This window comes from Fukomys damarensis, unplaced genomic scaffold (assembly GCF_012274545.1).
Source record: "Fukomys damarensis isolate Sample0158 unplaced genomic scaffold, DMR_v1.0_HiC HiC_scaffold_34, whole genome shotgun sequence".
Taxonomy (NCBI): Eukaryota; Metazoa; Chordata; class Mammalia; order Rodentia; family Bathyergidae; genus Fukomys; species Fukomys damarensis.
In genome coordinates, this window is record NW_022900946.1 from 1,336,645 (window position 1) to 1,346,969 (window position 10,325).

Genomic DNA, 10,325 nt, shown 5'->3' on the forward strand with positions numbered 1-10,325 from the left:
GGGCAGGGCCCAGCTGGACCACAGCATGGCTCAGGACCATAAAAGCAAGTGCCTGGGGGGAGCTCCGGGGGCCGGGCAGCACTGGTCCACACAAGAGCGCAGGCAGCTCAGCCAGAGGTGGGGGCATGCTTGTCATGGCCCACCGGCTACTTGGGACAGAAATATGGGCTCCGAGCCTCAGGACCCAGTAGTACTTTCAGAAGTCAGGTGTCCAGAATGACAGCCCCCAGGGTTCTTCTGGGGGAGCCCCTCCTGAGTGGAACCAGAGCTGGGATTTATGGTCAGGCCTCCTGAGTGCCAGAGCAGGGCACAGCCTCCCTCCATCTCTGCTATGCCACACGGCAGTGGTTACGAACCTACAGCATGTGTGTTGTTTTTATTTTGAGACAGATGTTAATGTATGAGTTGTTTCTTCTAAATGAAAACCTCCTTGTTCAGGTTTAATTCCTGTTGGCACTTAGTGATAAATAAGTGGGTTTTGGGTTGCAGTTTGGGCTCTCGTCTCTGAAAGGTTCACCATCACTGGCATAGGGTGACCTGACACCCCACTTTGTCCCGGATGGCCCTCTCACACCTGACCCTGCTGGTGTGTGGTGGGCCCCTCCTGTACCCGCAACCTCCTGGACTTATTCCAGCTTCTGGTTGATGGGGTAGTGGGCAGAATAGTCCTCTTCGAGGGGTGGTGGGCAACCAGAAAAGCCTGCACACCCTGCTCTCCTTATCTCTGCCTTATCTGCCACAGACACGACAGGCTGGGGCGTGAGCCCCCGTGGCGCTGGCTACCTGTTTGGCAGTGATGTGGTGGCCCAGTTCAATGCCGCCAATGACATCGACATGATCTGCCGTGCCCACCAGCTAGTGATGGAAGGCTATAAGTGGCACTTCAACGAGACCGTGCTCACTGTGTGGTCAGCACCCAACTACTGCTACCGGTGAGAGCGGTGGGGCCAGGAGGTGGGGTGGGGACCCAGGCTGGCCTGTCCTGACTGCTGCCCTCTGCCAGCTGTGGGAACGTTGCAGCCATCTTGGAGCTGGATGAGCATCTCCAGAAAGACTTCATCATTTTCGAGGCCGCCCCCCAGGAGACTCGGGGCATCCCCTCTAAGAAGCCTGTAGCCGACTATTTCCTGTGACCCCTTGGCCCCACCCCTCCTGAGCTCTCTGGCCCTTGGACCACTGTGACTCTGTCTTCAGCTTGGCTCTCCCCGTGGGGGCATTTCCAGGGCGAGGACTTCTCTGGAGATTGTGGAGCCTTTGTACCATGCTCCTCCTCTCCTTTCTCCCCAGTTGAACCATGAAATTTGTGGCAAAGTTTTTTTTTCTTTTTTTTTTTGGTTTTTAGATAAAAAGTTTTGAGAAAAAAAGAAAAAAATTCTAATAAAAGAAGAAAAATGGTCTTCGCGCTCATGTCAGACTTGGTTGGGGATGGGCAGATACTGACCTGGGCCGAGGTGGGAAACCAGAACCTTGGCAGCCTCAGCCCAGCCCTGCGAGGAAGGTGAGTCCTGGGTCTGGCCTGCTCCCTGCAGGCTACCTCAGGACTGGGTAAAAGGTGGCTTCTCAGAGGCAGCCTGAGTCCTCCAAACACCCAGTGTTTTCAGATCCCATTTTCCCGAAGAGGAAGCCAGCCAGGAGCAGGTGGAAGGTGGATGGGCCTGCACAAGCTCAGGCGGCTGAAACCTGGTAGTTCTGATCCTGCCCAGGTGTCCCACTGAGGCTGTGCTCACCCTGCCCCCGCCCCAGGTCAACACCATGGGCCCAGCATCTCCCAAGCACTGGTGTCTTTTGAGTTTTATTAACAAAATTGCTGTGGTCCTGAAGACAGACTGGTGTGGGGGGCCCAGGAGGTGCTGCTGGGCTGTGGCCCCATTTGGCCAGGCATAGCCCGCCTCCATTCACACCGAGGTGAGAGCCGGGAAGGGGAAGCTGGCCCCAGCTGGACTCCCAGCAGCCCTGCCTGAGCTTTGAAGCCAGAGGAGGGTGGGAGTGAAATCAGGGTGTGAAGTGGGGGGGCAGGGCTCAGGCAGCCATTTGGTGTGGGGGATGGGGCCGTGGAGTGAGGGGGCTACAGGGCTGGGGCAAAGGAACAAGAGGCTTGCGATGGAAGATGGCACAGGGGCCCTGTGACAGCTCAGTACATGGGCTTGGAGCCCACATCCAGGTAACCCCCAGGCCCTGGATATGGCAAGGGGAAGGGGCCCCCCTGCAGGAAGTGTGGGGTAAAGGATGCAGCAGGTGGAGCTGCTGGGTAGCCTGAGCTCCCTGGTCCAGGCTGTAGTTCCAAGAATGCAGCTGCACAGGGGGCTGGGCGCCCAGAGTCTGGAGCCTCTGGAAAACTGGGGTTCCTGAAGTAGAGACATGTCTCAAGATAGAACCCCACGCCCTTGAAACACCTCAGCCTGTGCCCTTGGCCCACTCACCTGCTTGGTAGGTGGCCTGAGGCCCCGTGGAAGGCGGCAGGGTGCAGAAGGTAGGCCTCGGCACTGGGGCCACTGCAAGGGGGAGCCGGGGCAAGGGCAGCTTCCCGGGGGGCCGGGGCCTGCTCTGGATCTGGCTCACGAATGTCCCCTCCCAGGGTGGAGTCGCAGGGACCTCCTGGTGTGTCTGGGGAGACATGGACAGGTTGGTGAGGGGGGTCGGTCTCGGCCCGGCCCGTCCCATGGGGAGCACTCACCTCCACTCCCGTAGGCCTCTGTGGTGACTGGCTCTGAGCTCCGGAGTTTCCTCCTCACACGGGCATCTCGCTCCCTGGGGAACAGCAGTGAGCACGATGACGATGGTACTAACAGCACTCTCCAGGTGCCAGGCACTGCACCCTCCCAGGGGCCCTATCAGGAAGGTGTCATTGTTATACCCACTTTACAGACAAAGGCACTGAAGACTAGAGCACTCAGCAGTTAGCAGCAGGTCTGCAACTTACTCCCTATTCGTGCTTCTCTGCTGCTTTCCTACTGCGTTTGGTACCCTTCCCAGGCCCATTAGATGCCTTTTAGCCTCTCTGGAAGCTTCCTTCTCTACACCTGCTTAAGACACCCTTTTTGTCTCATCCTCAAGAAAGACCTGACCTCCCAGCAGTGCCCTACAGCTGCCTCACGGCATATCACAGTCCCACTTTTATACCGACCCTGTGGGGCGCGTCTGTCTCCTGACCAAAGGCAGAGGTCGTTCGGAGGGGCCCGAGTCCTTGCTAGGCTTTCACTGCCCAGCATCCTTTGGCTTCTGGTCACCTCCCTGACTTGCCTCACTCCAGCTGCACCCCCACATGGTCATGCTTCAGGGCCCTTGTGTGTGCAGTTCCACTCCCTCCTGTGATTTCCCCCTGCTATCCACATGGCTCCCTCCCTTCTCAAATGCCCCCTGCAGGAGACCTTTCTCAGTCATTATCTAACATTGCACCCCAATCCTTCCTATCCTTCCCTCTTTATTTCTCCTGACTTTGGAACTGTCCCTAAATATATTATTTCTTGTTTATTTGCCCACTGCCCAGTCCTATGAGGACGTGAGGACCTTTGGTTTGCTTTGTTTACCATCATATCTTCAGTGCCTAGAGTGATGCCTGGCAGGCAGCAGGCAGTGAGAAGTAAGTAATCATCCGCAGAACCAGTAAGCAATAAATGAATACCCTTAGGCTGCTGTGTTCCTGGTACCCAGCACAGTGGCTGCACACGGGGACCAGTTAGTAAATATTGTCAAGTGAACAAGTGCGTGAATAAAGATGCCCACCTCTTACAGTTCCTGCCATTCTCCCGGAAGCCTTTAGCAAAGGGATTGGCTGCGATCTTCAGTTGTGTGATCTGGGGGCACACAACCAGGTCAAAGCGGTGGTGGCCTGGGCAGGGCCCTGCACCCCTCCAGCACCTCACTCACCCGCGGGTTCTGGTAGGCTGTCACAGAGATAAACATAGTCTCCGGGAAGCGGAAGGAGGCCACGCCCCCCCAGTGCTGGCTGCAGAGCTGGGCTGCCCGCACCAGGTGTATGCGGGGTTGGTACTTGTGCATGGAGTGCAAGATCAGCTGGGAGGAAAGAAGTGGGGGTGATTCCCGGCCCGGCCCTAGGCCCTGCCTTCGCCTCCACCCAGCCCCACCCCAAGCTCTTCTGGGCTGCCCGCCTGGGCCTCACATGGCCATGGGGGTCCAGCGTGCTGTTGGTGAGCTTGACACGATGGAAGGACACAGGCTGCCGCATCCAGTGGGCGCCAGTGGCTGGAGAATCTGGGTGAATGTAGACTCTGTCCGGCAGGCGGGGCTCTGCCTTGCCACTGGGCTCCCAGCGCCTGCCCTGCCAGCGATAGCGAGCCCCGTCCACCGGCACCACATCCAGAAGAAACAGGTAGCGGGCTTCGGGCTCCAGGCCAGTAACTGACACCCGGCAAGCAGGGAACATGCGTCTGCATGGGCGAGAGGAAGGGAGGGGCCAGAGGTAGGCGCTGTACCAGCAAGGAGGCTGGCAACAGTTCTGCCAGAGAAACATCAGGAAGGTGAAATTAAAACCCATAGCAGAAGCTTAGAGCTGGATGGCTTCAGATGGAGAGACAGAACAGGCTAGTTAGGGGCCCTGACTGGGGTCACACAGCAGGCTAGGAGCAGAGTGCAGCCTCCTCAAACTATGCGGGAAAGTAGTGGTGACTTTTTTTTTTGGTACCCGGGATTGAACTCAGGTTTGCGAGGTGGGTGGCAGGCAGAGCTAAATCCCCGGCCCCTGTGGTGATTTAACTTTCCTCCCTGAAATCTGTAGGAACTTCTTGTGCCCTATTCTGACCCCCTCATTCAATCTCTACAGCTGCTAAACAAACTGGTTTTAGAAAAAAATAGGCCCTGAGCTGGTATGCCTGTAATCCCAGGATGGAGAGGCTGAAGCAGGAGGATCACAAGTTCAAGTCTCATCTGGGCAATCTAGCAAGACCCTGTGATGATGATGATGATGATGATGATGATGATGATGATGATGATGATGTATACAGCTGGGAATGTAGTTCAGTGGTAGGGCAGTGTGGCTTCAGGCCACAGTACTACCCCCACTCCAGGCCCTGCCTTCAGTGGGGCAGATGATTTACCCTAAATAAAGCCCTTGTACAGGTCACACACTGATCACTGCCTTGCCACTAGGGTGAACCCAGTCATGTCACTGATTCCTATCCAAGTCACACACTAGCCTCTGGTCCTGGCCAGATTTCCTTGCTGCTGGTCACTGCCCACCAGTCTGAACCCAGATTCTAGTTACAGACTGACCCTGATCTGGGCATCCACTAATCTATAACCTCGTCAGACCTCCTGACCCTGGTGTATATTCACCTATGGCTCCTAAAGCCAGTTACAAACTCCACAGACTGACCCTTGACCCTGGTTACAGAACGACTCCTTCTTCCATCCTCAGAGTCAGTGGTTTCCTAGGCAATAGCGTCCAAACTCTGGCAGACCTCTAGTCCCAGAGAAGCCCCGAACCTGTCCCCATCCCAGGAACTGTGCCTTTCCTGAGACTGTGGCACAGACTGACCCGGCCAGCCCTCACCTGCCAGCTTTGGTGATGATCATCTCCGTCCCCACAGCACTGAACTCCTTCCATAGCTCTTGGTTCTCCAGGCCCAGGCTGACCCCAGGGAGTGAATGAAGGGCCTCTGTGGCTGGCAAGGCTGGCTCTGTGCCCAGGGTGGGGGTTAGAAGGGGCAGAGGTGGGGGTGCAGCCAACGTGCGTGGTGCAGCTTCAATCCCAGAGAGGTAGCAATCCAGTTTGGGGGGTTCTAGATCTGCAGATGAGGGAAAAATGAGGGGGCAGCCCAGGGTCGCTCCCAGCACCCTCTGGCCTGGAGCAGGTCCCACAGCTCACCAGGATAGCGGTAGCCCTCTGCCAGGGCAGAAGGGAAGCTGGAGTCAGCCCCAGCCTGGGGGGGACCCAGACGGTAGCCGGCCCCCAGGGAGGGGTACAGCTCTCGAGGATGGTACATGCTGTAGTCTCGCTGGCCTCTCAGGTCGCGCTGCCTGGAGTCCCCGAGTGCTGAGAGATGCCCCTTTATAGCTCACAGCTCAGCCCCTTGCAGACCCGGGATCACAGCCCCTCCCCTCTTTGGGGCCCTGGAGGTGGACTGAAGACCCCTGGGGCCTAGAAGGGATCCAAGAGGGGGCCGGATACCTGAGTACCCTCCCCCCTCCTCTTTGCGCGACTTCATTAGCCCCGACCCCCTGCCCCCTCATTACATAATTAACTCCTCGGCCTGATTGATCCCCAGGGCTCGGACAGAGACGCAGTTTGGCGCTTCCGGCCAGCTGGTCCCCGTTCCCACGGGGGGAGCCCCGGCTAGGGATAAACTAAAGGGGGCGGGGCCGGGGTCCTGGGCCTGGGACCGAGTTTAGGGGTCCTGGGGTCGACCCTAGCGTTCCAGACTTTCTGGCAAGTCTTCTCTTGGAGAACTGGTCTCGGAGGAAAGACTCATAACTGAAGGGAAGTGCAGGGTTGGAAGAACGCGGCCCGAGCTTGTTACTTTGGACACTGGGGACCTCGAGGAGTCCGCTGCAGAGAATCTTGGCGTCCTCCTTGGTTGCCATTCTGAAAAAACCCTGCATCCTCTACCAAGCCTCAAAAGTTGCGGGGCTTGCCCAACACAATTGTCGTTTACGTCTCCCGCAGCGTCCTCCTCCCAAGGCCGGCGCTGGGAATTCTCGGAACTACATTTCCCCGCACGCCTCGCGCCGAGGCGCTAAGGGAGACCAACAAACCGCGCGAGAGCCGCTGGGAGTTGTAGTCGGCGAATCCTCAAATCCGGAGGCCTTTCTCCAGAGCTGCCCCTAGGCGGCGGCCAAGTACTAAAGCCAGGAAGAGGCAGATCAGCTGAGGTCAAAGCCTAGGGGCCAGGGTGGGCTCCAGGACCTCCACAGGCGGTAGAGACCTGGATGGCAGTGCCTACCCTGCCCCGCTGACGCTCAGAACAGAACAGTCTATATATAGGGGAAGGAGTCTGGATTGGAGTTCCCTTTCCCGGATTGCACGTGAGCCCGGGACTGTCTGCACTCCATTGTTTTATTATGTACAAACGCTACAGAACAAGGGGAACAGACGCGCGAGGGGTAAGAGGGGTCCGGCGGGAGTAGAGTTCACAGGGCAGACGGTGTACTGGGACCGAGAAAGCAGCACACAGACCATATCTTTAGGGCAGGCGGGGCAGGAGAGGGTTAAAAACGAGATCCAAGCCAGCCAGATCACAGGGAGGTGCGGGGGGTGTCGTCGTCCTTCTGATCTCCCCCCAAGGTCACAGTGCATGCAATAAAATATATGTACAGGTGCCGGATCCTTCTTCTGCAGGGGGCCCTGAGGGGTTCAGAGCTCCCTTCGGCAGAGGGAACCCGGTGGCGCACCCTTGTGGCCAGGCCAGGCCAGAGCCACATGCGTCAGGCGCAGGAGTCAGTCCCAGCCGTTGTCTTTAATCATGTGGTTGAGTTCAATGATGTACTTCCCCTCTTTGTACTTCTGGCTGCTCTCAAAAGCCTGCTCCTGAAAGGAGGGGAGGGTCTGTCATCGCTGGGTAAGAGCTTTTCCTCAAAGGCCTAAGGCTTGGGCAGAGAATATGACTGGCCTCATTTTACATATGAAGAAACAAGTCCAGAGAATCCAAACTATCTGCCCACAGACACAGAGCTGTGTTTCTCACTAACCGGGAGTGGAAAGAACTGTGCATCGCCTTTGTTGTTATTTCTGTTTTGTTTTAATGAGACAGGGTCTCACTTTGTAGCCCAGGCTGGCCTTGAGCTTGTGGTGATCCTCCTGCCTCAGCCTCCCGAGTGCTGAGAACACAGGTGTGCACCACCATGTCCAGCTCACTCATGCTTTTAAACATTAATGACAGCTCCAACAGAGAGGATATGAAAATGCCTAAAAGATTTCAGTCCAGGTATTACACATCGGTGGCCTGAGGGCCATTTTAGCCTCCACGTGGTTTTGTCTAGACAGTAGAGAGTTTAATAAAAATAACCTTAGGGACCGGGGATGTTGCTCATCAGCAGAGTACTTGCCTGGTGCACACGAGGCCCTGGGTTCAGGCCCAGAACCACAAAACAAAAATAAAAACATGTAAAATACTATATTATGGGCATGGAGGCTCACTCCTGTTTGCCTTGGCCTGGTCTCCCCACTCCCTAATCTATAAATCCCACTTCTACAAATCCACAATATCTGCTTAGCTTTGCAGGCACTTGGGTTTTTATTTCTCTCTCTTTTTTGTTTTTGTTCTTATACCAGGGATCCAACTCAGGACCTTGCATTTGTGAGGCAGGCGAGGTGTCACTGAGCTCCATCCCTGGCCCAGCACTTGGGTTTTTAACCTCATGAGGCCACCCTTTATTTCACAGTGGTTCAGAGAAGCCATACCACCTATCCAGACACATAGCGGATCTGTGGCAGGCCCAGAGGTGAACTCAGGTTGGGGACGTCTGTCTGCCTCTGGCATCCACCTCAAGAAGGGAGGCACTCCAAGCAATGACAGCACTCCTGTCCCTTGCAGAGTCCCAAGAACATCTAAATTGATCCCTGCAACAGTCTCGGGAGCCAGCTGGTGGCTTTATCCTTCAATGTCAGATAAAGACCTGTGACTCAGGGTAACAAAATCACATCCTGGACAGCAGCAGTAGCAAAAAGAGAAATAGGAGAGGAGGCCCATGGAACCCCAGTCCCATGTTGCTGTGGAGTCTTGGGGAACTTCTCTGATCCTCTGAATGACAAGCTGTTGGCCAATGGCTGAAGTAAAAAACAAACCAGCCAATTAAGATTCTGATCCTTATTCTGTTACCAGTTGAGTGATCTTGGGCAAGTTGCCTAACATCTCTGTTTTCTTCTGTAAAACAGATGTAACAGAGTCTACATATAGGACTGCTGTAAGGATTGAATAAGAGTATATGCCAAGTGCGTAACTGTACGGCATGTGAGTATCACTAAATGGTGACTCTGCATGTATCTTCATCTCTAAGATAGGGATGTTAGCTCCTTTGAGGGATGGGATGGTTAAGCGAAAAATCTGTGGGATTTGAGAGAAGAGATCATGGTTGGGGTGAAGACAGTGCAACCTGTCTGTGCTCAGTCTTTGCAGTCTGCAAGGTCACTGGGAGACCAATGTGAAGTAAGGTCAAAGGTGAGATGGGGGACAGGGAGGGCTGACTCACATATTTCCAGCCCAAAGTGGTCTTGCAATTCTCGCAGTGGATGTCAGCGACAGCATGAAGGCCGGTCAGCAGCACTCGCTCCTCAGCTGGCCCACAGCCCACGTTCACCCTGCAGGGACATAGGGCAGTCCCAGGGCGGGTCCTGCCATCACAGACCCCCCTCAAGCTTGTGTCTATCTTTAGCATCCAAGAGAGGGGTGAACACGGCTTCCAGCCTGAGCCAGGGGACTCTGGGAGTCTCAGTGTGATTCCAGATCACAACAGGGAGCCAGGAAAGAAAGGAGGGAGGCCAAATACTCACACAGAGTTGAAGAGATAGGCACGGCCCTGACTGCCCTGGAAAGACTGAAAGGCAGGGGTGGAGAGGGTGGGGCGGTCAGAGTACTGGTGTGGAGCTTTGAGACATCCTCTGGCCTCCCACTCCAGCCTTGGCTGGGTCCTGGTTACCTTGGAGATGAGGTCGTCGTGGTTGGCCAGGTGAGCTCGGCAGTGGGCACAGCTGTACCTTCGGTGACAATCATCCAAGTAGGCCTGAAACGTCTTGGGCTTGGAAATCCGCACCATGGCGGGGGCCAGGGGCAGTGGCCCCACGCGGGGAGCGGCCCACGGGGAGCAGAGGGAGCCCAGCGCCTGCCAGGGAGGGAATGGTGGGCTGTCAGGACCCGGGCCACACATGCAGGCACGCCCAGCTCCACGAGGACGCTCTGTCACACTTGGCTGCTCTCTCCTTTCCCCCGGAGCCAGCAGGCTCACTGGGGACCAGTCTCAGTTCTGGCTCAGTGATGAGGTGCCAGGTTGCATCAGCAGGGAAACTGAGGCTAAGAGAGCTCCAGGTGAGTCACCCACCTGCCACGGGCCTCACCCCTGCTGACCTGGCATCTGGAGATGGAGGAAGGGGCTTTACTGTGGGTGGGCTGTCAGTGACCTGTTGAGGGGAGCGTGCGGGCTTAGGGCCTCCTCTGGACCGAGTGAGGCTATTTCGAGGCAGGCGTTCGCCTGGGGAGAGGGTCCCTTGCCTGGAGGAGGCACGAGGCCTCGCTGTGAAGGCGGAGGGGCGCCTGGGAGGGGAGGTGCTCCTACCTGGGGCGCGGAGGCCTCCTCTCCGCCGAGGGGATCTTACCTGCACCGCGGAGCCTTACCCGAGACCGCGGGGCTCACCTGGGGCGCGGGGTGGGGGCGGA

The 10,325-nt window shown here is 56.5% G+C and overlaps 3 protein-coding genes across 6 annotated transcripts in view; 1 reads left to right on the plus strand and 2 right to left on the minus strand.

Annotated features, from left to right (window-relative positions):
- Ppp4c (protein phosphatase 4 catalytic subunit) overlaps nucleotides 1-1,331 on the plus strand; it is a 6,558-nt gene extending 5,227 nt beyond the window's left edge. The window contains exons 8-9 of the mRNA XM_010617341.3: nucleotides 735-932; nucleotides 1,004-1,331. Of these exons, the coding sequence (XP_010615643.1) occupies nucleotides 735-932; nucleotides 1,004-1,133 (328 nt within the window). The 3' untranslated portion in view covers nucleotides 1,134-1,331. The remainder of the gene's footprint in view (nucleotides 1-734; nucleotides 933-1,003) is intronic.
- A 400-nt stretch (nucleotides 1,332-1,731) lies between these two features.
- On the minus strand, nucleotides 1,732-6,710 carry Tbx6 (T-box transcription factor 6). Of its 2 annotated transcripts, XM_033758467.1 has the most exons (9): nucleotides 6,477-6,710; nucleotides 5,825-5,842; nucleotides 5,510-5,744; nucleotides 4,121-4,388; nucleotides 3,868-4,014; nucleotides 3,724-3,794; nucleotides 2,675-2,748; nucleotides 2,421-2,604; nucleotides 1,732-2,345 (listed from the first exon to the last, which is right to left on the minus strand). In XM_033758467.1, the coding sequence occupies exons 1-9, from the start codon at nucleotides 6,556-6,558 to the stop codon at nucleotides 2,132-2,134; spliced, it is 1,293 nt and encodes a 430-aa protein (XP_033614358.1). In that variant the 5' UTR covers nucleotides 6,559-6,710; the 3' UTR covers nucleotides 1,732-2,131. The 2 variants fall into 2 exon arrangements, with proteins under 2 accessions (XP_033614358.1, XP_010615642.1); XM_010617340.2 differs by having other exon boundaries at nucleotides 5,825-6,710.
- A 283-nt stretch (nucleotides 6,711-6,993) lies between these two features.
- Nucleotides 6,994-9,774, minus strand: Ypel3 (yippee like 3). Of its 3 annotated transcripts, none has more exons than XM_033758469.1 (4): nucleotides 9,592-9,774; nucleotides 9,446-9,489; nucleotides 9,145-9,253; nucleotides 6,994-7,483 (listed from the first exon to the last, which is right to left on the minus strand). In XM_033758469.1, the coding sequence occupies exons 1-4, from the start codon at nucleotides 9,706-9,708 to the stop codon at nucleotides 7,394-7,396; spliced, it is 360 nt and encodes a 119-aa protein (XP_033614360.1). In that variant the 5' UTR covers nucleotides 9,709-9,774; the 3' UTR covers nucleotides 6,994-7,393. The 3 variants fall into 3 exon arrangements, with proteins under 3 accessions (XP_033614360.1, XP_033614359.1, XP_033614361.1); XM_033758468.1 differs by having other exon boundaries at nucleotides 9,145-9,286; XM_033758470.1 differs by lacking the exon at nucleotides 9,446-9,489.
- Nucleotides 9,775-10,325: the final 551 nt, after the last annotated feature.

What these genes read in the sequence shown, in the direction of transcription:
- Tbx6 (XM_010617340.2), bottom strand. Translation starts at nt 5,942, where the DNA reads ATGTACCATCCTCGAGAGCTGTACCCCTCCCTGGGGGCCGGCTACCGT. An exon ending in CAGCCTACCAGAACCCGCGG is followed by an intron (nt 3,795 to 3,867) that starts GTGAGTGAGGTG and finishes GTGTGCCCCCAG; the next exon opens with ATCACACAACTGAAGATCGC. An exon ending in TCAGGCCACCTACCAAGCAG is followed by an intron (nt 2,346 to 2,420) that starts GTGAGTGGGCCA and finishes TCTCTACTTCAG; the next exon opens with GAACCCCAGTTTTCCAGAGG.
- Ypel3 (XM_033758468.1), bottom strand. Translation starts at nt 9,708, where the DNA reads ATGGTGCGGATTTCCAAGCCCAAGACGTTTCAGGCCTACTTGGATGAT. An exon ending in ACGACGACCTCATCTCCAAG is followed by an intron (nt 9,490 to 9,591) that starts GTAACCAGGACC and finishes CCTGCCTTTCAG; the next exon opens with TCTTTCCAGGGCAGTCAGGG. An exon ending in GCCTATCTCTTCAACTCTGT is followed by an intron (nt 9,287 to 9,445) that starts GTGAGTATTTGG and finishes CTGTGATGGCAG; the next exon opens with GACCCGCCCTGGGACTGCCC.